Genomic DNA, 26,477 nt, shown 5'->3' with positions numbered 1-26,477 from the left:
AGCTGCACTTCCATTATTTTCAAGCTCCCTGAAAAAGTAAGTTATAGTACATTAGTTCAGTTCTTTAAGCCTGCACAGCCATGCAACAAATCAGCTGTCTTGTGTGTAGCCTACATTTTGGAATTCATTTTAACCTGGCGAAGTTTTGAGTTGGCCTGAATTTTTTTTTTTTGAAAGGGGTACCCAAAAGCTGGAAAGGATCAATCTGAGACATGATGTCCTAAATGATTCCTGTTCCTCCAGATGAAAATCATATGGACAACCTTGTAGAGAAAAACGTGTGAATCAATTAAGACAGGGAAGTTTTTGTCAAAATGTGCTGGGAGTGGAATGAAAAAACGTCATGTCTTTCACCATGTTTTGTTCTTTTCCAGCTAATAGACATTCGCACAACCCTAACAAGTCCCTTAAACTAAAAATGTAGCCAAGGTACATTAGTTTAACTGTACATTTCAGTGGCTCCCAATCACACGTTATTTACGCTTTGTTTATCCAATACAATGTCTATTGTGAGTTGCTTTTAAGCACATGAATTCTACTCAACAGGTGGAGACCAGCTGGTTTACCTGACAGTTGAGTAGAAGTAGGTGTGGCGAAAGACAATCGCTGGCAGGGTTTTTACTTTCTGGTTTCCCCAAGTCTGGTCATAAGTAATTACCAATTCGCCATGCAATTCTAAAAACCTCATATGAACTCTTTAAGGGACCATGTTGTGAAACCCGCATAGAAATACATCAACACACATGATATGTAGTCACATTTTATGCAATTCATACATGAACAACATCACTCAAAATCAAATCATTACTCTAAATTCATTTTAAACCAATGCCCAGTCTATTTAATACATAGATTGTGTTGGTAGAATGCATTTCATACTCATGCGTATCACATTGTGTACCGGTGTTTCTGTACAAATTAATACTGTCCAAAAGCCAAGTTGTTTAAAAAAACAAACACACAACTGCCAGATTAAACTAAACAGAAATATACCCAAAACTAACATGCAACCTAAGATTTGTATAAATAAAATGGAAGATAAAAGTAAACAAGTTGTTAAAAAAGAAAGAAGCCCTCAATACAGTTACACAATAACTTACACTAATATCTAAGTGCTTATAGTGATTACATTAACAAATACATAATCAGCACTGTAAAAAAAAAAAAACTATTACCATATCTTAACGTAAATAATTTTCCCATTTAGGAGAGTGGGAATTTCACCACAAATATAATTGATTCAATTGGAATTGTGTTGAAAGCAATGAGACTTTGCTTTAACTCATTCACTGCCATTGACGGCGAAAGACGTCAAAGTTCCATTTTTATTGGAGTGGCAGTAAATGAGTTCAAACACACAGCAGCTCAATTTCAAAACCCCTGTACTTCAACTGTTTGTGTGTATTCAGAGGTGGAGGGAAGAGAAAAGCTTCCTGGGAATTCCCGAGTCCACAAGTTTTCCATTAAGTGCATGTTGAGGAGTTTCATCGCTGAACGGAGGTCGATTTTCTTTGGTCGCCATCAGATTTCCGTGACATTTTCGACAAACTGCCTGGTATTTGTCAGCTCCGCCGATCACTTCCACCTGCGCACCACAAGAAACGTGATGGCTAACACAAAATAAAGCCTGCTAACTTATTTCCTTAGTTGTACGCTCACCTCCATCTCCGCTCCGATCCTCTTGGTGTAGGCCGCTTCTTTGTAACACTGCATGCAGACGGCGTGAAGCTTCACCACACTTTCCGCCAGAGGGACGAGGTTCAGGATGTTTCCAAATGGCTGCAAAAATGCACAAGAGGGAAGTTGACCCCTGAATAAATATCTTTATGAGGAACGATGCGTCAAAACGCGTTCCTGCTCCATCACTAGACAATGATGTGCATTTGTCAGGAAAGAAAGAAAGTCACCATTCTCTGGAAGGTTCCATCCAAGGCAGCGACGATAACCGTCTTGCCCAAATTGGCCATCTCCTCACAAAACTCCACTGTGTCTGGGAACTGCAGTGGTGCAAAAAAGAAACGGTTGAATGGAAAAGTGAGAGTCCTCAGTCCATGCACAAATGGTGTCACGTTGGGGAAAAAGTACACTTACAAACTGCCCTTCATCAATTCCAATGACGCAGCTTTGCAGCGCCAAAGACTTCACATCTTTCAAACATTTTGCAGGTACTGCCTCCATTGTGTTTCTAAGACATACACGGTCAAGTTCATTCTTTGCATGATATAAACATGCCAAATGCATGATTGTTAAACAATAAAATAAACAAAAAGGCCACTAATTAAATGTCACACTACAGATGAAAATGGTTCTAAGGCTGATGCTGCAAATACAAACACAACCTAGTAACTTTCACATGAAAACTGTTTTGCAGCATAAAACGTATCAAAAATAGCAAATCACATACTTATCATGTGTGGCCATGCCGATGTCCGAATAACGTGTATCTTTGGCATATTTGATCACCAAGCAGCTGTACTGCGCTATTTGGAAACGCCGCACCCTTCGCATCAATTCAGTGCTGCAGAAGAAGAAGAAGAAAAATCAGACATTAATGCAAGTTTTGGAGAAATGCATATAAGGAATACATTGAATATAACAATGTATTTTTAAGTTTTCCACTAAAATGATGGTATGGTATTCTTTTGGGAGGTGGTACTTTGTGTAAAAAGTTTGAGGACGATTGCTATCGCACATTTGAGGGCAGGAGCGAGAGAAGTGACGTGTCGTGTGCGTGAATTGGCGGGACAGATTGAAAAAGTTAAAGTACTGTTGTTTCCACATACAATTTGAAACAACACATCCATGAAACGAGGTTGTAACTCAAAGGATTTCAAACGAAACACGTATAAGATTACCTTTTGCCTGAAAACATCGGACCAAATATGACCTGTAAAAAAAAAAACAATGGTCGGGAGACAGTTAGAGGAACAAATTTACGGAAATTACGGAATAGAACGTCAAAACGTGCAAATACACTGCTGGCACACAATAAAATGTGAACAGGATTACATTAAATATTTCGTCTCGTTTTGATGAAAACAAAGACGTTACAGTTATGACAAACCTGGATTTGTCCCTGGGCTTTCCTCGGAGAATTCGGAAAAACTTTAGAGAAATCCATACAGTCCATTTATTTTAGGAGCAAACAAAAAAAATTAAAAATACAGACTTTTACTAAGTCACAAGTAGCAGCTGCTCTCAAACAAAAAATTAAACGAGCGCGCTCCTTTGAGTATATCCGCCCCAAACCGGAAGTGATTTCGACCAATTGGCTTTGCTTCTGAATGGTCACATGATTGTTTTTCTAGCCATTGAGGGCAGAAACAGTGCCAACCCTGGTTTTATCTTGCACAAAAAAAATGACAAAAAATGCACGGTGCACATGGTCCGTTCGAAAATATTCTCCCAGCGCACTGCTCCACTCAGATCGTTCGGAAACTCAGACCGTTGTTCAAATGTGCCAACAGTCATACGGTTATTCAGTTTCCCAAAAAGGAGGAACTGAGCCCGGTGTGTGATGAAATACAGATGGAAACAGTTCAAGCACGACCTGCTGCTTTGTAAGTCTAACATACACTGCATTCGGAAATGAATGAGAGGGGAGCGTGCTTTGCCTCTCCGAACACAAGGTACATTTCCGAACGCACCCACAGTCGTATTGTTCACACTCTGTACAGTAGAGCATTGTTTGATCTCATTACCATACGATAAACACTAAAATAACATGAAAATAAACACAAAAATAACATGAAGATAATTTGCTAGCATATGGGTTATGAACCGAGTTCACAAATATAAACTAAACTATGAAGGGTTCTGATTATTAATAAAGAATATATTTTCATTGACAAATCTGACTCGACTCTCAGGACTTCAAATTTAGGTCAAGGGTTAGCTACATTTTAATTAATTTCCCTTTATCATTACGTTTACGTAATTAATTAATTAATACTTATTATTTAATATTTAATTTAATTCTAACTTTTTATTTCTTAAATAAGTAATCCGAAAGGCTTCTGCTTTAAACGGGATATAGAGAACAACTAAGCATATACATTCTATTATCAGTGTATTAACACTGTGTATGGAAAACAGTGATTTACGCTATGGGTTTGCCTGGTGTGAGTCAAGGGTCTAAAGTCCAAAACAGTTGAGGTCACCCCGCTGGCCATCTATCACGCGAGTTTGCGAGTTTCAACAAGGCTGCTTCAAGAGATAGAAAATGAAATGCTGGACTGCTATGACGAAAGATGTAAGACTGTAATGTAGATATGTTACTGTACGTGGCCTGTGAGGGATCGCGATTTGGTGTCAAGATAGCATAATGTTTAACCTGATTAATATGACTCATGACCACATCATAGCAGAGGAGGGCGCTGTTTTCCCTATTTTGCCGTAACTCCGCGAAATGATGGCGGACGCCGTGTGCTGTTTCATGGCGGCCGGGCTCGGTTTGTCTCAGTCACCAGCATGCTGAACCACTGCCTGTGTAACCACTAACCAGGAGCTCGAGAGACAGTATTCACCCAGCCGGTGGTCGCACAGGATGGCGGCAGACGACGTGATCAAGGCCCACGTCAAGACTTTAAAGGAAGGTTGGTCGCTATTAAAGTTAACTTCGATACTGTAAATGTACACAGAAATCCCTTTCACGTAGACACGATCGAGCCATTGAAGAAACGGGAATAGTCGTTAATTATACAACCCGGGCAAATATTATGCCTGTCTGAGTATTTATCGCCCATAATCAGTCATGAAAGACACAATATTCACGTGTGGGAGATGTTTTGTGACCAAGACACTCCTTCACCACAGATTTGGAATTTTTAACTTTCACATACAGTGGACAAGCACTTTAAATTCAATTATTCTGCCTGCCACTATAAATTGGTGGAATAGATAGGCGAATTTGTAAATATATATAATTTTCAGGGTAAAATGGTACAATTTCCCATAGCACAGTGGTTGAGATTCACTGTATCAATATGTATGATACTATTGAATGCTTTTTACATGTAGGTACAGACCGGGCACGCGCTCTGACTCAAACTCTACTCAATGTGCCCTATGGAGAAGGTGAAGGTGAAAAACTGGATGCCTATATCCCCACCACCAACTCTCTCGGTATGCAACTGTCACGACTCTCCAATGTAGTGTCCGTATAGTGTTGATTATGCTCTCCTGTTTTTCAGATGTACCTCTTGTTATTTACCTTCATGGAGGATACTGGCAGTTCCTCAGGTATGATGTTTTGCTCATCAGAATCATGGGGTCAGGATTATAATAATTTAGCATTTTACTACATACTGTATTTTGTTTTGACTTTTTTTAAATTAGGTTGTTGGTTTTAGTTCGTTTTTAGAGTCGGCTTGTTAGTTTTTATTAGTTTTAGGTTTTGGATATTTCCCTGCTCCAAAACACCTGTTCCAATGAACAGGATCGTTATCAGGCTTATGCAGAGTTTGCTGATGACCTTCAGGTGTGTTGGAGAAAAGAAACATCCAAAACCTGCAGAACTCTGGCCCTCGAAGACAGAGTTTGAACACCACTGCTGTATATGGAGTATTTGTTGAGTGCAATTACTGAAACGACCATTTGACCTTCCTTCTACTCACTGTTTGGACGCGAAATAAATACATTAAAAATGAAACCGGAAAGCTCATATATGATATTAATTGACAAAGATGAAAGAAAGGACATTTTCACTATAATTATAGTTTTAGTAACATAATATATAGTTTCAATATTTTGTTTTTGCAAAAAATGTTTTCATTTGTAATTTATTTTTATAAAGAGATTGTGCTATATAAAAATAAATGGGTCATTTTGTTGTTAATTTTTTTCATGCTGGTGCATTATGCTCCAACAGTAAGGAGGAGTCAGGATTCATGGCAGTCCCGCTGATCGATAAAGGTGTAGTCGTGGTGGCAGTTGGCTATGACATCGCCCCCAGAGGTAGATAAGAGTCCATTCCTGATGGTTGTCCATGTCTGGATTGACACTGCATGGTTCGAGTGACACAAGTCCTGCTCAGATATTCATTCATGCATTGTATTTACACAAATCAGAAATAGCAAGACATTCAAATAAATGAGCTCTCGGCATTAAATCAGAGATGGCCACTTAGATGTGCAGTGTAAATCCAGCCAATGAGAGAAGCAGGATTGTGTGTGAAGAAGTCTATTCTCTTAGGTAATATGGACCTGATGGTTTCTCAAGTACGCAAGAGTGTTGTGTCTGTTGTCCAGCAGTATTCTCATATCAGGTATCCCGCTCGCACTCACTCGCTTTCTGTCATCCTCCAAAATACATTTCTCATTCATCACATGATATGTCTCTTTGTAGTGGTCTGTACCTGTGTGGCCACTCTGCCGGTGCTCACCTGGCTGCAATGGTCCTTTCCACGGACTGGTCGCAGTATAGCATCGTACCTCAAATCAAAGGTGCGCAGTGTTGACGTATTGTTTTTTTGTCATAAGAAGAATGAGGAAAAACTTTCACAACTTGTTAAATTTTCTGTAGGTGCTTTTCTTGTCAGCGGCATCTATGACCTCTTGCCCGTCCTGTCTACATATGTCAACGAGCCTTTGAAGATGACAGCGTAAGTATGGAGATGGCCGCCTAAGTCAGCTGAGAAAAACGCCAGCTCATGACCTCAGTGAGGACAAGCGCTTTACAAAATGGATGGATACTAACAGGGTTACTCATAGTGTATTGGTTGACTGACTCCATATGTACAAGCTTTCCTAATCCACTTCTTGCAGTCTTCAAAAGTAAACGATAACATGGTACGTTTGCCTAGTTGGTTTAGACTCATCACGACCGCCATTCTAATGAGAGATCTCGTTCGTTTGTTTTGTTTTAAATGATGGCAGGGAGGTGGCCATAAGAAACAGCCCCAGCAAGTTGATCCCTCAGGTCAAACTCTCCTCCTCCAGCTGCCAAATTGTTGTGGCCGTCGCTGAGAACGACTCGCCGGAGTTTCGCAAGCAGTCAGAGGATTACTACAATGTCTGTATTGTGTAATTCATTGTTCATGTCTGGTTTTGCCTTTTATGAACATCCCAAACAGAGTCTTTATATTTTTGAAGCTGAAATGAAAATCAATCGGCCGTAAAAAAAAAAAAAAAAAAACCTTTTACACAATTACCATTCTCATTCTACCAGTCTCTTACCAAGTGATTTCTTTTCATAAACTGCCGTTCCAATATTTTGACCTTGTTCAAAATATGTGAGAACAAAATATGCAATTTAAAAGAAAAAAAGCAAATCACTATTGTATCCAAGGATACTGTGATTACTATCATAAGTTGAGAATTTCACATATTTCTTTACTTCCCTGTGACAAGTACGTCTTAATTTTGTCCCAGACTCTGAAGGCAACTGGGCTGAATGTGACCTTGGAGGATGTGTCGAACACGGACCACTTCAATATCATAGAGCAGCTGGTTGATGGAGATTATCACCTGACAAAGGTAGTAGTAGTGCATTAAACCGTCGTTTCAACTTACTAGAGCAACTACCTAATATCTTTGTTTCGTAGGCAAATGCAATACCCAAAGAGAACAAAACTTGAAATTCAGTACAATGGCTTCTTTGAAGGTATCACTGTTACTCTTGCAGCTCCTGTTGAAGGTGATGGGAAAGTGCTGAGGTGGACGTGTCATCGACCGACAGACATCTGAGGAGAACTTAATCATGCACCCATTTGGAAAAATGCTCTGTGGTGATAATCGAATCCCAGCATCATGTTGAAGTTGTTGACAAATAGTCACTATAGTTACTGTTGTTTGTGCGTCGAAATTGTGTAACAATATTGTATTCCTTGGGAGGAACCTGTGCAAATACATTGGATTCGTGGTTGTCTGTATGCGCTGGCATTTTTCTTTTTCTTTTGTGCTCGGAACACAGTTTGTAGTTTTATGCGGTTGACATTCAAATGTAAAAGCACTGAAGAGCTCAGCATGGCTGGAGTTTTGACATTGTTTGTCTGCGACCGTGCTTTGTTGGTTAACAGACTGAGACACGTCAGGTTTATTTTTCAGTGCAGCAGTTTGTTGCCTTTATACTCTGTGCCATTGTTGGTTTGTCTGAGAAGACAACAAAACACAATGGTACTATAGCATTTAATTAATAATCATTCAGGGATTGTTACATGTAACATTGATTGTGAAAGACTATCTTTAGGGGTCCGTATAAAATGTCTATATTTTAATGAAAGTAAGACCTAAATAAAATGATGAATAGATGCACACAGGCACTCACTACTTGTATTGCACATTAACTAATGACATTTGTTTACACATTGCCTCAGTCATTTGTTGTCAAAATAAATAATACAAAAATGGGTGTTGTTTGTGTTTAACGGGTTTGCTTCTATTCAAGATGCAGCACACTATTTAATTTTAGGCTGTATTACTTAGTATAACTATAACGTAGCCTTTTTTTTCCTTTTTTTTTTAACATAGGCACCCACCACCCCTTTTTTTTTAATTTTTTTTACGTCTGCCAAGCAGAAGGGCGTAAAGTCGCCTGCCTTGAGGCAGCAGAAGAAACCGCGAAGTATTTCAAAAGAAATACAGTAATTAACACCGACCGACCGATATGGAGGCGAACATGGCACACACCAGGTAAGCAACCACATTATAAACATCGTTACATTTTTTTGTGGTAAAGTTGACGGTAAACTTACAAACGCTAGCTGAGCTGCTGGCTCATGTTAGCGCTATGGCGACGTAAAGTGGGCTGAAAACATGTTCAACAGTCTCTTTTTCTGTCGTGTGTCGACAATGAATTCAATCACTGCGGTCATGACTGGATGATGATGTGGACACATACTAGCATAACAAACGTAACTGACTGCTGAGACCAATAAAAAAAAATCTGAACTACGAGGTAAAACGTGCCACGTCGTAACTTGATTATTTGTAAGGGCGACTTTCAGGTCAGTACTTCCCAGGTTTCGTTTTCAACGAACCACCACCGTTGCGTGACATATTTGCAGTTAATACGTACATAGAGGATAGTAAGTGGCATGTTGTTGTACGTTGAAATCTGTATCTGTAAATTGACCCCCCACCCCCGCAAAGCTTTCATGTAGCCATGGCAACTAATGTACAGCAAAGTCTACGAAGGCGTAAAAAAAAACCTCACTTCATAAACTCGCAAATTTACGAGTTTTTTTCTCGCAAATTTGCGAGTTTATAAAGTGGTAGGTTTGAGAGAAAAAATACTCAGAAACTTACGAGAAATACACGTAGCGTAGCTATAGTCTAATCATGTGAGGATTCGCTGGGGGTTAATGGGACACGGTTTATAAAATGAAAAGGCAGGATGGAGACGGATTCATTCGTAAATTAAATTTAAACTACTCGTCATTCACCGCAGCTAGAGCGACAAAACTTCCTGATCCCCTATCAGCTGACTAACACTATCCAATCAGATGCTAGCATACCATAGGTAAATGCAAATGTATGACGGAGAGCAGCAGATTCGACACATCAACGTAGATACTTGTACAAAAAAAATAAAAATGTATGAATGTGTAAATAATAATTCTGGAAACATAAATATACAACTAAATATAAATTTTAACGAATTAACTTCAACGCTTGATCGTCCAGGTGTTGACCTTAGCAAAGTGAGGCGTCTTTCAGTGGCCGTACACAACGGTACACAAGAGCGAACGTTTAACATCATATGGTTAATCAATGCTAAAGCAATTACTATCTTCTTATTTGGAAACCCGACCGAAAAGTATTGGCACAAACAGTCGAGTAGTACGCTACATGTATTTCTCGTAAATTTTTGAGGGTTTTTTTCTCGCAAATTTGCGAGTTTTTTTCTCGGAATATTGCCCCCGCCCTCTTAAAAAAAAATATATATATATATTTATACGTAGCCCTAATACGCCGTCGTACAAAGAAATATTGTGGTAAATTAGAATGACTTCGAACGGAATAGTTTGTCTCACAGTTCTCGGGTGGTTCGAATCTCTAGATTAAAATTTTCCATAGGTGACACACTCACTGTGGAAGTGCGTTTGAATAGTTGTTTCTGCCCTGCGATTGGCTGATTACCAGTCCACGGTGTACCTCGCCTTTTGCCAGGTGGGATGGGCTTTAACTCACCTGCAACACTATGAGGACAAGTGTTTACACAAAATGAATGGTTTGGCGTCAGTAACTGTGTCAGGAGAGCATGAGGAGGGGAGAGTCGGCGATGCGCAGCCATGGCGAATATGGGTCGTGCTTACACTAGTGACAACAAGAGCATTCTTTGTTGGTCGACTCGTGTGTGGGAAAAGTTGAGGAACCGTTGGATGTGGGGTGTGTGCTTGTGTGTACACGCAAGGAGCATGAAGGGAAGGACAGGAGTACAAGAGGATCAGTTGTCCTAGAGGTTTTCATTTGGAAAGACAAAATCCCATAGGATCCAATGGAAATTAGATTCCAGGGTCAAACTGTCCATGTCATGATGAAAAGTGTTAACTGTACAAAGGTAACATTTGAACTTTCTTAGCTCAGCTGTTTTACAAGAACACATTGAAAACGTTAACAACCCACTGTACTTAAATTCCGATTTGAACTTCATAACAAACCTTCCCATCAGAACAATTGTATTTAGCTTGACGGTATTTCATGTATTTTTTACACTTAACCCCCATGATTTGTGGTTCGGCAGCTGCGTTTTTTTTTTTAGTTACAGATTTTTTTTCTATCAAAATATTTTTTTAAACTCATGTTGTAGTGTAAAGCATCTACACTGTATGCGTGCAGTGTTGCTTGCTGAGAAGGACAACAAAGCCTTATGATGAACAATGAACAATGAGAGCAGCACGCCATTTTCTAAAATGGCCCGCTGCTCTTTGTTTTCAAGTTCTGTATTCAAAACTTGCCGGCATTTTAGATGTATCTAACATTTATCGTAAATGTTTTGGGTCATTCCAAATTTTGAGGTGCGGTTGCAAATGGAAAGAAACAATCAGAACTCAAAATATTTTAGGTTGAAACCAATTGTTGGAAGACATAAGCTCTTTTATCATTTTAAAACATTTCCCCAACTCCGAACATAGAAGGTTAAAAAAGGTTAAATTAATTAATTAATTAAAAACTCTCAGAACGATATTTTACATACTTTATAATATGGAGAAGCTTCTTAAATATTGTGCTGGCCACTCTAAACGTTTCTATGAAATGAGTACTTATGTGCAACATTGCCATTTGCTAATCAGCAATTCATGTACATTATCATCAGCAGAAAAATAAACACTTTTGGTTTGGGTTGATTCTTTTGTACTGGCAAGTGCCAGAATCAACCTTTTTGGAGCTTTTAGCTATCTATATTAAATACTAAATACTTCTTTTTTTATTACATCGCCATGGTGTCAAAGGTACGATTTAATCATTATATGCCTATAGTTAACTCTTTTTGCTACACTGTTTGTTCTAGAAATTTTAGTAAGCTAGCTTTTATTTCTGTACTTTTCAAAATATCTGTAGGTATTTGTTTTTAACTCATTCACTCCCAGCCATTTTCACTGAAGCAACCCGGCTGTTTTACTAGATTTTGACTGATTTTGCAAGGCCCGCAAAATATTGTCTTCTATTGCTCTAAAAATATGGAACCTACTAAAAGAAAGATTAAAGTTTATTTTTTGATCAGGAAAAAAAGTATATTTGTATCAGTTTTGCAGCAATTAGCATTATAATATAGCTAAGTTTCATCACGATTTCCATTTCTGGTGACAACTCTGTCAAAGAGCTAAATGGCCCTGGCTGATCTCTTATACTCTGCTGCCACCTGCTGGCCGTTTTTGTAGTAACTACCATTGCATCAAGCATTCTCTTCATTTCAGAGGCTGCATCAAAGCTTTCTGTATCAAAAAAAGGTCATATTTAAAGTATAACGTATTTATACGTTTTTTGGGAGCAAATGAGTTGAAGGGGAAATCAACCCAAAAATGTCTTAACAATAATATGTTACCACTAATCTAAACGAGGTATTCTGATTAACATTGGAATTGTGAAGTATAAATTAAGCAGCATAATCAACTTGCCATTTTGCCACTTGCTGTAGACTGACAATGACATCACAGTTGTTCAGGCAATCACCTGTTTTTTAAAGCTGAGCCATGATTGGTTGTTTGGAGCAACTGTGATGTCATTTTCAGTTGATAGCAAGCAGCAAAATGTAGTAACCAGTGAATTGTATCTTGCCTTGCCGGGAACTCATCACCCCTAAACTTCTGATCCTAGAACCGCCCTTGCACCCTCCCCGGTCTGTGCTGCACGACGAGGATGAAGCCGACCCTTCCATGACCACTTTGGGCATCGCCATCCGAGGCCTCCCCTCGGCCTTGTCATCCATGACGCAAGCGGCTACGACGGACTCTCGCATCAAGCCCAAATGGTGGGCGATCACTGTGGCCACCGTGCTTGCTTTAGTGCTCATGTTGTACTCGCACCACCTGGCAGGGGACGCGGACGCTCCAGCCAGCCCTTCCCACCGCAACAGTCTGCAAATGTATCATCAGCACATGTTCTGGAACACTCCCAGACCAAATCTGAAAAGGGGAAAACCTTACAATGACACGTACCCTCTAAGTCCGCCCGTGAAGACCAACGATGGCGTCAGGTACCGCATCGGAGTCATTGCAGACCTGGACACGGCGTCGCGTAGCCCCAAGGACCAGACGTGGTTCAGCTACATGAAAAAGGGTCACGTGACCGTTTCAGAATTGGCCGACACGCTACACGTGGAATGGGACGAGGACACGATCACGCTGGAGAGTCACCTGGCAGAGAAAGGACGAGGTTGCGCGTCAGTTTACGGCAAAGTTCACGCGTCCTCCACCTTGAATGATAAAATCTCGTCCGCAGGTATGGAGTTGTCCGAGCTGGTGGCGTTTAACGGGCATCTGTACAGCGTGGACGACCGCACAGGTGTGGTGTACAGGATTGAGGGCAGGCGGGCGGTGCCCTGGGTCATACTGCCCGACGGCGATGGGTCGGTTTCCAAAGGTCAGCTACTGTCTCGGGTGGGCGGCATAGATTCTTGATCCTGGTCTGGATTCGAACTTGAGTGTTCATGTTATTGTTCATATGTGCGTTTGTAGGTTTTAAGGCAGAGTGGCTTGCAGTTAAAGACGATCAACTATATGTTGGCGGTCTTGGCAAGGAGTGGACCACCACAACTGGAGAGGTAGTCAACCACCACCCAGAGTGGGTGAAAGTCGTCGGTTACTACGGCGACGTCGAGCACAAGAACTGGGTGCCTTACTACAACGCCCTGCGGAGCGCCGCGGGGATCAAACCACCAGGTTTCCGCCAGTTGCCACTTACGTCAATCTCGTTACTGACTCATTCATATAACGTGTGCGTTCTCGGTCTAATGCAGGCTACCTTATCCACGAATCTGCGGCGTGGAGTGAGCGGCTTCAACGTTGGTTCTTCCTCCCTCGCCGCGCCAGTCACGAGCGCTACGAAGAGAGTGCAGACGAGCGCCGCGCCACCAACTTATTGCTGTCCTGCCGGGCGGACTTCAGCGACGTGACGACGCGCCGCGTGGGGCCGCTGAACCCCACGCACGGCTTTTCCTCATTTAAATTTGTCCCCGACACAGATGATCAGATTGTTTTGGCCCTGAAATCCGAGGAGGATGCGGGCCGGATCGCGTCCTACATCATGGCGTTTACGCTCGACGGCCAGGTGCTGATGCCTGAGACAAAGATCGGAGATGAGAAGTATGAAGGCCTGGAGTTTATTTGAAACGGACAAGGCTGCTATTCAATTTTTTTCAACATGACCCCGATACTGTAATCATGAGGAATGAACAGCCCGACTTTACTAATATGGGCACACTGGTATGTTTGATCAATGTTATCAGAAACGTGAAATATGCAATTTGTCTCCTGTGGGTGAACTCTGCTGGTCAGACTCTCAGGGGAACGTACTAATAGTCACAACCTGTATAACATATGCACGCTATTGAATGTTCAGCTACTACTTGAAATGAATGGTCTTACTTATAGCTTTCTCTTTAGAGGCTATTTTCATATTTATAACTGAGAAGATTTTACATTTTATTTTAAGGTAGTCCTAATAATCCGTAAAGCAAATATGCAGAAGTGGTATTTTATTTAAAAATAAATCATTAATATATTTATTTTGTATCTAAGCCACAAAACTGAATAAATGTATCCCCTATGAGTGATGTTTTGGCTTTTTTATTTTACCTTTGTAGACATAAATGTGAGGGAACGGATTTTGACGGTTTCATCTTTAGCTCTTTAAATAATACTATTTCTGTCAAATTGTACCTTTTGGCCTTATGGTGGCCACTCTTGGCCAACTGAAATTAACAAAATTGGGGGGGGGGGGGGGGTCGCTGAAGGCAGAGCCATGGGAGGAGTCAGTTTTGAATTGGTTGTTCACAAACACAAATGGACAAAACTAAAGACCACCTTTAACCTTAGCTGACAATAGAAAAGAAAAATTGAATTTTAGAAGTGGAAACTTTTTGTTGACTGTAGATTAATTTAGTACTGTAAGACAAAAATAAAAATATATTTTGTACTAATGGTAAACAAGAACAAGAAGCAAAACAAAATCTTGATTATAAACCGGAGTGGCCAAAAGGGGCCACAAACAAGCTGAAAGGGTAATAAAATACAACAAGGCCTTAGTCCACCAAATATTAATGCAATCCAACAAATTATTAGTTTTATTGTGCTAAAAAAAGAAAAGAAAAAAAGTGCTGCTTAAATTTTCATAGCAGGTGATAACTGCTACTAAACATTACATTTGAACACAATAAGACAATTTTTTAAGCAATTTGAGACTAGAGGCTTGTTCCCATGGCGATGACATATGGCGGCAGACCACCCATTTTAATGGGTTGGAAGGAACTACTTTTGGTGTAGAAGTCGAGCATCCGCCGATCACTGTGTCTCACCATGCAGAATACTCCTCTTGAACCTGAAAAAGCAACCCAAGTGTTTTCATCTGTCTGTGAATGAAGACTGCCTTACGTACGGAGAACCGCTTGAGAATTTGATTCAATAGTGTATTCTTTCCATTAAGGGCACAAATGTATGGATTAAAATATGATCTACTCATGAAGTGTGTGTCAATTTACCACAACTCCTGATGGTAGACAACAGCTGTTCAATCATACGCTTGACCGGAGAGGGGTCGGTGACCCTCGGCAGCACTTGTCCAGTGATTAATGAGGGGAAGTCCTCGAGTACACGACCAATCGTGTCCTTCTAGAGATAAGAGATAAAGCAGCAGCATTTAGAAATCTAATTGATCTTTCATTGGATTTGTTGACTCCAAAGTGTCACCTGGATGGAGGCTGCAGCTGCTTTGGCATCTGTGAGCGCCAGCATGTAGCCACACGGGCCAATGTCATCCTCCAGGACAAGCGCACACTGAGGGCTTGGCGGGATTTCACCTGTTGACAGGCTGCAAAAGATGCATTCAAATTCATATCACAAATCACCTTTCCCCATTAAAATGAATGGAAATGGCATTGATCCGTTCCAGCCTTCTAAAACATTTTTTTGGGGGCAAATGCATTGTCCCTATTATGACTTCTCACCCTAACATGCAGAATGCGTTTAAAAAGTGTGTTTTAATTTCTCATTCATCCACATCAACACTTGCAAATGTACCCGCACACATTACAATAATAATCTCAAAGCAACTTACATATCACTAATAAGAGGTGGCTCTGTCATGGAGGCGTCTTCAATCTGCCTTTCTTGTTGCATCGTGACAAAAATTCTCTGCACGTCCATCTAGAAAAGTCAACAAAGCAATTGTGAAATTTTCAGTAGTTAGGCGAGATGAATAGAACAGCCTGGAAAACCATTTTTTTGTCTTATGGGTTTCTTTATATTTGAAGCTTCAAATATAAACAAGTCTTTACAGAACAGTCTACAAGAAGTGATCTGTGAGAGTGTGCATAGTAAATTATCACTAGAAGATGCTTTATGCAGCCTGGTTAGGTTTTGAGAGGAGAACGGGAGGGTCAGCTAGACAGGAAAGCAAGCAGTCTGTTCCAAGCAGGTCACTATGTTATTGTTATGCCAACAAGTGTTAAATAATTATTTTCTATAACAAAAGCAATGCAAAGTTGACAAAAAAAGAATCTTGATAGGATTTAATAACCTCACCTTATCCTCAGCACAGTAGGGCCGTATGCAGTACACCGATGTCTTGGGCGGATGTTTGTACAGGTCTTTATTTCCATGGCCCGGCAGCATTCTCTGGAAGGACATGAACGATGTTTTACGTAAAAACATTAACAATAGGGTTGGCAGCAGTGGATTGTTTCGGAAGGACATGGCTTGGCTGTTGAGATGGTGCCATGCACGGATTTGACAATAGGTTAAGCCAATCTGTCCCGGGCCTTCAGAAACAATAGTGCAGACATATATATATATATATATATATATATATATAAATATATTTTTTTTTTAACCAATATGCTTTCAGATTATTATTAATATTATTTTAGTTATTTTAACCAATATGCTTTCAAATTATTATTTTTATTGTTATACAGTTTATTATTATAAATATTACTATTATTATACAGTATATTTATTGTTATCATTCTTTTTAGCACCTTTTTCTACCAAGATACTTTCAAATTATAATTTTTTTATTGTTATAGTTTATTATTATTATTATTATTATTATACAGTATATTTATTATTATTATTCTTTTTTATTACCTTTTTTTTTACCAATATGCTTTCAAATTATTAATTTTATTGTTATACAGTTTATTATTATTATTTTATACAGGTCTGGTTGTTCGTCTCTGTGTGCCCTGCGATTGGCTGGCAACCAGTTCAGGGTGTACCCCGCTTATTGCCCAAAGCCAGCTGGGATAGGCTCCAGCACCCCCCGCGACCCTTGTGAGGACAAGCTTTTAAGAAAATGGATGAATGGATATAAAGTATGTTTTTTATCATTACTCTTTTTTAATATATATATTTTTTAACCAATATGCTTTCAAAATAGTCCTCACAGAGCCAAAGAGATGGTCCTTGATGACATAATTTTTCCACAAATAAAAGGAAAAAAAGACCTTTGACATATATTCCTCTCCGATGTCAACAACCCAGTTAGTTCACCTGAAACTCTCCTGAGAGGCCTCCTCTAAATCCCCACGGTTCAGGATCAGCGCTCATTAGCTGGGCCGATGGTTTGCCAAGCCCTCCTGTGGTGAGCAAATGTGAGTGTTAAAAATATACTCATTTTGTCCTTGCAACGTGCACTCTGTAACAGTTTCATGCTTGTAGATTAAATGACGTGACAACATTCTGCTTTTCTCACCGAGCGATTTGACGTAGGCTTGCGCCAGATTAACGCCGCTCTTGATGTCACAGATGTAGTTGTAGAGGTCGTACAGAATGCTGCGGTTGGGCGCGTTGGACAAGCGGTTGAACATCCGCACCACCGCTTCGCACATGTCGTCGAACTGCCGCGCTCTCGAACACCACTCAGCCGTCTAAAACACAGAAACGGGTGACGCATTTCAATATTCGGGTCAAATTGAACCAGTTTTGACATTTGATAGCAACACTATGAATACATTTTATGAGGATATTGTTGGTCCGTGTCAATTACATCTTAACTCTTTCACTGAAGGATTTTGCAAGTCCCACAGAATATTGTGCTCTATTGCTATTGGAGGGGATTGTCCACCACCACTTGTCCGCTACACTTGAGGTTACTGGTTGCGGTTTAATTTTGACGTTCTTGTATAAAAAGGCAAAGAAATAAGATGAAATAAACCCACGGAATTCTGTCTTGGTTGGAAAGATGGCTGACATCTAAATTGTTTTCTTCCCCAATCAGTGACACCTGTCTCCCAGGCAAATAAACAAAAACACACTGCCCCCCAGTGGTTGGAGGCAAATACAAATCAAACATTAGGCTCCTACAGCTATAAACATATGGAACCTACCAAAAGAAAGATTAGAGTCTCTTCTTTAACTCATTCACTGCCATAACTTCATTAAAAAAAAAGATTATTAAAAATTTGAGGCGACAGGCGATTACAATTTTTAATTGTAACTAATCGCACGATTAATCACTAATTTTATATCTGTTCTAAATGTACAATAAAAAAAAATCTAGGTTTTCATACTCTTGTCAACAAAAGTGGGGAAAAATTGTAAATGCACAATACATTTTCATACTCTTGTTAAGAAAAAAGGGGAAACAATTTTAACTAATAAAAATAGTTTAAATGAATTTTTGATATCTATAGCCGTCAATGGCAGTGAATGAGTTAATCAGGGGAAAAAAAGTATATTTGTATCCGTTTTCGTTTTGCAGCAATTAACATTAGAATATAGCAAATTTTCATCATTATTCACAAATCTGTTGCTACATCAAAGCCTACTGTATGCTCTAGCATAAAAAAACCCCACCATAAAACGTATAAATACGTTTTTGGTAACATGTCAATATTTAAAATAGAACGTTTTTGGGGAGCAAATGAGTTAAGTGTGCATGGAAATCTGACCTGGTTCGATTTGACGGCGACTGCGTGACTGTGGCTTTTGAGCCAGTTGAGCTCATGCAGCATGGTCTTTGCCGTGCAGCCATATTCATAAGGCAGGTAGAAGAGGTCGGACAGCAGCTTCAGGTCGTCTAGGGTCAGGGGCTCGGCTGTGTAAAGCGGGTTCTCTCCCTGTCCGGGCACATACGAGTGTTCTCCGAGGTCTGTCTGCATGGGCTCCTCGTCAGACGAGTCCTTGTTAACGCAAGCTGAAAGACGGCGGAATGGAAAATTCCATATCTGTTACCGGTCAGATTGAAAGCTTTCGTGGAGATAGTCTACCTGTAGGCTGATCTGTGGACATAAATTCCTCCAGCCAATCAGTGAGGGCCTGCGTCAGGGCTTTGTGGGGGCTATAACAGGGGTCCTGCTCTTCATCGCCTCATGTTGGACACACAAGCGCAAGAATACCAACACAGCAAATCTTAGATACAACTCCGTCACAGCGAAACAGGAGAGCTCACCCATTTCCACATCCTTGGTTGCTCCATCAGCAGAAGCTTTGCACCACGTAGCCAAGGTATGGATTGCCACAAAGTTGGGATAAAATTCACAGTTTGGATTAGTGAGCACACCTCTCAGTTTGGGGATCAGTTCAGTTGGACGATCCTAAACGGAGAAGATGAACATCGTCAATGCTTTTTAGAGATTGTGGATTTGTGCGTGTGGATTAACCCTCCTCCTCATCCTCTTAGTTCTCATTCAGTGGTTCCCAAATGTAAATACAAGCTTGGTGAAAATGATGAACTCGTCAGTCTTAGAGGAAGCAAAGATTCCAGCATCGCCACCTGTTTAGGTGTTCCTAGTGGCTTTTGTTTATCTTTTCCGTATGTGAATTTAATTTCCTTTAGAAGCTTTCTTAGAGTTTGGTCAGCTTGCAAACGTCACATGACCAAAGCCAGAATATGGGTGAACCTTGATGGTCATTACCCGAGACCTTAGGCACTGCGATGTCATTTTTAGTCGACAGGTGGCAAAATGGCCGGCCCCCAAGATGGATAAAAACGGATCGATTTTGCTGCTTAATTAATTTTCCATAAACGCAATATTAATCAGAAAACAGTGTAATGTATTAAAACATTCTATTTTAAATATTGTCCCCAAAAATGTATTTAAACATTTATGCTTTTTACGCTAGAGCATACAGAAGGCTTTGATGCAGCCTCTGACCCGAAGAGGTCGCTTAAAGCAATGCTAGTCATTACAAAAAACGGCCAGCAGGTGGCAGCAGCGTATAAGAGATCAACCAGGGCCATGTTGGAACAAGCTCTTTTCCCCAGTGTTTTCAACAGGTTTGTGAATAATGATGAACCTTAGCTATATTCTAATGCTAATTGCTGCAAAAGGGAAACAGATACAAATATTTTTTTTCCTGATGAAAGAAGAGACTCTAATCTTTCTTTTGGTAGGTTCCATGTTTTTATAGCAATCGAACACAATATTCTGTGGACCTAGCAAAATCAGTCAAAATCCAATAAAACAGCCGGAGCGAAGGGGGTTGCTTCTGGGAGCGAATGAGTTAAACTAGTGGGGGCGCATACCGTAGAAGATACTACAGGTATCGTAAAGATTTTTTTACTCCCCTTCCTCTTTAATGCACAAAACACGTACCAAAATTGGACCAAATTAGCCCAAAAAGGTTTAGACCGTACCGTGCTTTACATGAACCGAGTAAGTTACGAACATTTTGTAGTGAACGGTGAACACCGTCGCAAAACCAGGGAACCACTGTATTGAGAAAAGGGGTATAAAATATTTGTGACTGGGAGCTTTTTGTTAAAAACCGGCGGTACTTTAACATGGACCTTCCGTCGACCACATCTCACTCACAATTTCAGATGCACGTAAATTGAGTTACAAATGAAACTTGTAACTCAAGTTGCAATTATAAAAAAAAAATAATAATGTTTTTATTGTGTATCATTTGTTCAATGATATCAATCAGAATTTACCTTATAGGGTCCCATGAAAATTCTTTGTGGGTCATAGTCGTTGGCGTGTATATTGTCCCAAATGACTGGCGCCCTCTTGAGGATGGAGGACACCTCTTCTATGGATTCCACTGAGATTTTATGGGATACCACCTTAGGACCTAAAATCACATTTTATTTGTGTAAGGTTGTGCACTCTTGGGTATATGAAGAAAAGAAAAAAGCCGGATGAGAGATGCTGACAGAAGCGTTACTTCAGCTTAAAAAGTCAAATATATTTTTAGGGTTTAGTCATGAAATGATCCACAGCACAGTACTATTTTTTTTGTTTTAGTGGCTGTAAACAAAGTAAACAAACTAAATATTCCGTTCTTCTGGTATACTCCTAAAAACCCGTACAGTGATGTGAAAGTTTGGCCCCTTCCTGATTTGAAATTGTTTTGCATGGTTGTCACACTTAAGCTTCCCATTATCAATAAAATTAAATATTACTCAAAAGGCAACAACTTTTTCCACACAGTCCGGTAACTCCAAACATTTTTTCGCTTGATAAATCAAATAGCCATTTAAAAACTTGAATTTTATGTTTACTTTGGTTGTCTGTGCATGATCGACACATTTATTTAATGAACTTAAAATATGGGGGGGGAAAAATCAGGGTGCAAATACATTTTCATGGCACTGTATGTGATTCTGTATGAGATTACCTGTCCATAACACGTCTATCCCCGGTAGCAGCTCGTCTCCTACCGTGTGAAGATAAGATGACTGCGACACGTTTGGAGTGCAGAATGCAGCACAATAATCTGGAGTTTGGGGGAAGAACATGAGTCAGTGTGCAATACAATGCATGTAAAACTTGATTGACTGTATTAAAATGTGTACAGTGAACCCCCGCTCGCCAATTCAGGATCTCAGTTACCCCGAGCACTACTGACACCGCTGTTGCCTTTACCCTCCACGTTTGCTCTAGTTCTTCCTTCAGTCCTTGGTATTTCTCCAGGTTTTTGTTTTGCTACGATTCGGGACTGCTATATCTGTGCACCAACTGCTGTTTTCTAATGTTTATCCACCATCACTATGTCAGTGTGGTTGGCTAGCACTAGTTTGTCATTCCAGCCACTGATATGTTTTCTCCATGTCGGCCACTTCCTCAGTTTGTCGGTGGTACATGCCATGCGGGGGTTTGTCTTTCCATGACATGTCCATCTGGCTCCTTCTTACTGGGCTTCTGTTGGCTCAGGCATTCACTAAGTAGCGAAGAGCAAAGTGTGATAACTACCAATTAACTAAAAATATCATGCAGTCCAAAATGTAAGAAGATTGCTAATTGAATTTTTTTTTTCACAAAATCTGTTATTTTTTCCATTTTAAGGGCCATTTTGTAAGATGAGCTTGAAGGGTTCAAGGATATTATCATTTGTGTTATATCTAAGGTTTAAATTATTAATAGAAAAAAATCTGCTTGGTCCCTAATTCTCGTGAATAGCAGGGATTCACTGTAAATTACCAGTTACCAAAAACTACATATGATCAGAATTTGACCAGCTGGCTTCAACAAGTTCTCTAGTGCAACCTGTGGGACAGAAGAGGAAGGTGCTCGGTTCTCCCAAATGCTGGAACACCTCATTGGTGATGGCCACCTGCGCGTGGGCGAAGGAGCTGAAGGCCTGCTTGTCGGCAGGACACATCTCCGTCTCGATGTCGTCAAACAATAATGAGAAGGAGTTGCAGCCAAAGTCTCTCACCTGGAGAGGGTATGGGACAACATTTGGCACACTTTTTATTTTTTTTTAACTGGCAAAAATTTTGCTAAGGCTGCCTTCAGAAATAATACAGTGCGCGCCATTTTGTATTACTATTTGAATGTGTAGTGAGTATAGGTTATCTCTGATAGTGACTAGGAATAAGTGAATAATTCCAAACACAGCTGAACTCGACTTAATTGCTGGAAAGATGGCCGTGCCCCAGACGCTACTCCCTGCTCATAAAATCTGCCAAATAGAAAGCAATAAACATGGCTCCACCTTTTAATAATGCATCCAAAGTCCTACCTGATCCAGTTTCCTCTCTAGGGCAGCCACCTCTTTGCGGTTGGAAAAAGTGATGTCCAGGCCAGGAGAGATTGCATAGACAAAGTCAATGTTGTGCTGTTGCGCTGCTGATATCAGCGCCGCGAGTTGCTCTGCACGAGAGACAAAGATGAACATTTTTGGGAAATGTAAATTGTTGACATTAAGCACTGACCAATCCATCAATGGCGTCATTATTTCAAGAACGAATTAAAAAATGATCAATAATAAAGAAATCTATATACGGTAACTCTTACAACTCTCACAAAATACACCTTAATGAAATTCATAGGCGTGTTGAGCCCATTTTTAGGGGCAATACAGTATATACAGGCTCATCCGTGCTCTCTTTGTACCATCAACCAAAAGGCAGGTAACCAAGGAATATGTTTTATACCCAATAAAACATATAAACTGATCATTGATCCATCTTGCATCATTCTAGAACACAGGTGTCAATAATTTTATGTGGCTCGCGAAATTATATTAACTCATTCACTACCATTGACAGCTATCGACGTCACAAATTCATTGTAACTATTAGTCTAACATTTTTTTCCACTTTTGTTAACGAGAGTATGAAAACCTAGATTTTTTTATTGTATTAGTACAGATATAAAATTTGTGATTAATCGTGAGTTAACTAGTGAAGTCATGCGATTAATTACGATTAAAAATTGTAATCGCCTGATGCCCCTAATTTTTAATAATCTTTTCTTAAAAAAAAAAAGATGATATATAAAAAAAACAAAACATAATTGTTTTTATTTTTTAAATATATATATAGATATAGATATATTTATTTATTTTTTAAAGAAAATATTATTAAAAATTAGGGGCGTCAGGCGATTAAAATGTTTAATTGTAATTGATTGCATGTTTTCACTAGTAAACTCACGATTAATCACAAATTTTATATCTGTTCTAAATGTACAAAAAACATTTTTAGGTTTTCATACTCTTGTTAACAAAAGTAAAAAAAATGGTAAACCAATAGAAATAGTTTAAATTAATTTATGACGTTTATAGCCGTCAATGGCAGTGAATGAGTTAATATTATATTGTGATTATATTTAAATCAACTTCATGTTTCTTGCTCCAATAGCGAAATTGCAAATTGTATACACTTTTAAAAGCTTTTAAATATTGCTCTTAAAAGTAAATGAAATAATAGGCCTATTTAAACAAAACGTTTTTACTGGCCTCTAATTTCAAAACTAGTTCTTCATCAATTTGTTGCGTTACCCTCCATTTAATTGAGCCAATTTGTGCTTCTAGAATTGCTCTACAATACAATCACCCAGTGTTTGTTCCTATCTGGGATCGTTAAGTCACCTTAATATGCAACATCGGCCTCAGCAGCTCAATACTGCAAATTACTCAGAATCCCATTAAGTCCCAAATGTATCCAGCAGAAGGCAACAAGAGGCTCCCTAAGCACACAGCAGGTGGGGACAAAAAGTTTCACTTTGCACACAACTTGCACAAAAGTGCTTTTAATTCTCACAGGAAGCATTTCAAGTACCGTAGATGCCGCATTAGTCTTACTATGGCCTTGCAATCACTGCTCATGCTGATATTGACAATCTTACTGGACCACTCTTGGTATTAAATTCAGTTATTTACCATGTACTCTTGACACTTTTAAATGGTATTGTCTTGTCTTTATCAGCACAAGTAACAGAGATGTGGCTTGATACACTCATTGGGTCAAAGTTTAAATGAACACCTTTCCAATATGTCTCCAGAGATGATGATGACAGAGGTCATGATACTTTATCTATCTAGAATTTGAGAAACGCCCAATAATTATAGTGACAGCTTGGATATACAATAAGTAGACATGTATGTCCACAAAATTAGTCAATATTTGCTGGTCAAGATTTTGTTCAAATTAATTTAAAATAATAATTATACTATCCTACTTAGATCTAAGATCATATTTTAGGCTATTAATGATGCATACAACAAACAATAGTAATGGTGGCACAGACCCACCTGCCTCCTCGACGGAGTAAAGGTCTCGCCAGTACATGCGGTGTTTGTAGTCATCCTTAGGGGCATACAGGTAAGTGTTCAAACCCCACTTCTGTTCCCTGAGAAAGTAGAAGATGCAACCTATTCACATCATTGCAATGAAGGTGCAAAAAAAAAAAAAAGCACTATAGTTGCTTACACATAATGACTGATGAAATATTTATGTTTGTCAGTCCACTAAATACAGCAAAAATCTAAATCTAATAAATCTATGCTGACCAAGTCACCATGGGAACATATTTTTTGTGGAGGAAAAAAACAATTATGCATTGTAGTGAAAATAATGTTCAAAGTTTGGAGACGTTCGGAATTTGGATCCCATTCTACCTTTTGAACAGCTCTGTTCTTTGCTCCATCGTCCAGGGTCGGCCATAAAATCCTGCAACAAGCAAAGGTCGGATTTAAATAAGATCTCACAAAAATAATAATGTATTTGTAAATACGCCAATTATGCACGAGTTTGTTGACATGCATTAGGGGGAGGGGAGGGGGCGGTGGCTGGTTCTAGCCCCCGCCGACAATAACCGCTTTTTGTCGGCGGGGACGGCCGAACCCGGGTTGAATGCTCACCTTCGACCACGCCGCCGATGAAGCGCTTGCCCCCACTCGGTGCTTTTTTGCCGACTTCGGTCGAAGTTGCCATGACTGACTGTCCGTCTTGCTGGACTCGAGTTTATCTTGGCGTATTCGAGGTGTCAAATACTGCAACTGTCAGTCATGGCTTGTAAAGCCAGTGCCACCCTTTAATATGTCTTCTGACGCCTGCGCGCGCATACACGCACACATTCACACACAGTTGCGTAATGCGGGGCTTTACAAGATCTAAAGTCTGCACTTGTAAATAAATATCTAGCACGTAAACAACCACACGTGAAGTTCACCACTAAATGAGCCGTGGCTCGCGACTCACGCACGGACTCAACGTCACCTGGTGCCTGATGAACTTCTTAAAGAGACAGTGCATATATACAACCGTATCACTTTGCCGCAAAGCTCATAATTGATCTCAAGTATATCATGTTTCCACTGATCATAATTGAGAGCCAGTTTAATTGGAGTCCACCTGTGGTAAATTCAGTTGATACTACTTATAGGCTACATGATTTGGAGAGGCACCCATCTCCTTTTACGGACATTTCCGATCATCCAGGCATTAATGATACTTCTACACTTTACCTTACCGTGAAAACAGCGTATTGCTTTTGCCTGTGACTAGCATAAAAAACAGGCATATTGTTGTAGTAGTCAAATGACATTTAATCACATTTTGAAATCAAAATAACCCTCACAATTTGCAAATCAAGCTACAACGATCCAAAGTCCAATGTTTTTCATGAGAGCTTCCTTTCACAGAGTTTATGCTGCATTTGAGGATGGTGGGAAGTTGGATTGATCCCACTTGGATTGTCACACTTCTGACCTCAATGCGTTTGAGGCAAAAGTTTACAAAATGGCTGATTGCAATAAATTGTTTGTTGCTCTGGTTAACACAGTCAGTCCACATAATGTTATGTTCGCAGTATGTTTCTCTTTTATTGAGTGGCATTAGATTGAAGCCGGTTGGTGATGGGGTTTTTTGCCCAGCTCCACAACTCTGATCTCCGAGTTCAAAGGGGCCTTTCCGTGTACACTTTCTGGTTTGAAGTCTGAAAAGTCCAACTTCCCACCTGCCTCTTGTCCATGCAGCATTAGACCAATTTTGACTCATGACGCAATTCTGACCTAAGCATAAGTGCATGTCAGAGCACAAACCAAGGTCATCATATTCAAAAAGACTTGAAGATGTAATTACTACTGCCATAAATGCATCAATGAAATATTGTAAATACACAGTAGTGTGAATACTTTTGAA

At 39.8% G+C, this 26,477-nt stretch overlaps 4 protein-coding genes across 6 annotated transcripts; 2 read left to right on the top strand and 2 right to left on the bottom strand.

Annotated features, from left to right (window-relative positions):
- Positions 1–744: 744 nt before the first annotated feature.
- On the bottom strand, positions 745–3,239 carry tk1 (thymidine kinase 1, soluble). The gene is made up of 7 exons (XM_086082160.1): positions 3,065–3,239; positions 2,856–2,887; positions 2,405–2,518; positions 2,092–2,185; positions 1,908–1,997; positions 1,660–1,779; positions 745–1,585 (listed from the first exon to the last, which is right to left on the bottom strand). Exons 1-7 carry the CDS (start codon positions 3,128–3,130, stop codon positions 1,406–1,408), a joined length of 696 nt encoding a protein of 231 aa, XP_085938286.1. The 5' UTR covers positions 3,131–3,239; the 3' UTR covers positions 745–1,405.
- A 262-nt stretch (positions 3,240–3,501) lies between these two features.
- On the top strand, positions 3,502–8,349 carry afmid (arylformamidase). 2 transcript variants are annotated; one of them, XM_086082707.1, is made up of 11 exons: positions 3,502–3,560; positions 4,505–4,595; positions 5,020–5,124; positions 5,193–5,241; positions 5,870–5,955; positions 6,193–6,265; positions 6,346–6,443; positions 6,523–6,601; positions 6,876–7,011; positions 7,371–7,475; positions 7,624–8,349. In XM_086082707.1, exons 2-11 carry the CDS (start codon positions 4,547–4,549, stop codon positions 7,651–7,653), a joined length of 810 nt encoding a protein of 269 aa, XP_085938833.1. In that variant the 5' UTR covers positions 3,502–3,560; positions 4,505–4,546; the 3' UTR covers positions 7,654–8,349. The 2 variants fall into 2 exon arrangements, with proteins under 2 accessions (XP_085938833.1, XP_085938832.1); XM_086082706.1 differs by lacking the exon at positions 3,502–3,560 and adding an exon at positions 4,154–4,252.
- A 150-nt stretch (positions 8,350–8,499) lies between these two features.
- Positions 8,500–14,211, top strand: cant1b (calcium activated nucleotidase 1b). The gene is made up of 5 exons (XM_086082513.1): positions 8,500–8,630; positions 12,258–12,815; positions 12,882–13,022; positions 13,118–13,321; positions 13,399–14,211. The coding sequence occupies exons 2-5, from the start codon at positions 12,317–12,319 to the stop codon at positions 13,767–13,769; spliced, it is 1,215 nt and encodes a 404-aa protein (XP_085938639.1). The 5' UTR covers positions 8,500–8,630; positions 12,258–12,316; the 3' UTR covers positions 13,770–14,211.
- Positions 14,212–14,695: 484 nt separating this feature from the next.
- On the bottom strand, positions 14,696–25,547 carry ogal (O-GlcNAcase like). 2 transcript variants are annotated; one of them, XM_086082511.1, is made up of 17 exons: positions 25,196–25,547; positions 24,953–25,004; positions 24,587–24,684; positions 22,571–22,701; positions 22,093–22,264; positions 21,224–21,322; positions 20,538–20,677; positions 19,050–19,194; positions 18,868–18,966; positions 18,550–18,794; positions 17,352–17,526; positions 17,150–17,235; positions 16,181–16,273; positions 15,714–15,802; positions 15,347–15,467; positions 15,139–15,268; positions 14,696–14,978 (listed from the first exon to the last, which is right to left on the bottom strand). In XM_086082511.1, exons 1-17 carry the CDS (start codon positions 25,266–25,268, stop codon positions 14,842–14,844), a joined length of 2,085 nt encoding a protein of 694 aa, XP_085938637.1. In that variant the 5' UTR covers positions 25,269–25,547; the 3' UTR covers positions 14,696–14,841. The 2 variants fall into 2 exon arrangements, with proteins under 2 accessions (XP_085938637.1, XP_085938638.1); XM_086082512.1 differs by having other exon boundaries at positions 15,139–15,265.
- Between the last annotated feature and the right edge of the window lie 930 nt (positions 25,548–26,477).

Source organism: Leptonotus elevatus, chromosome 8, assembly GCF_054856555.1.
Source record: "Leptonotus elevatus isolate MCC_2025b chromosome 8, RoL_Lele_1.0, whole genome shotgun sequence".
In the NCBI taxonomy this organism is placed as follows: Eukaryota; Metazoa; Chordata; class Actinopteri; order Syngnathiformes; family Syngnathidae; genus Leptonotus; species Leptonotus elevatus.
Note: the sequence above shows the minus strand (reverse complement) of the source record. Positions and strands in the feature narration are given on the sequence as shown.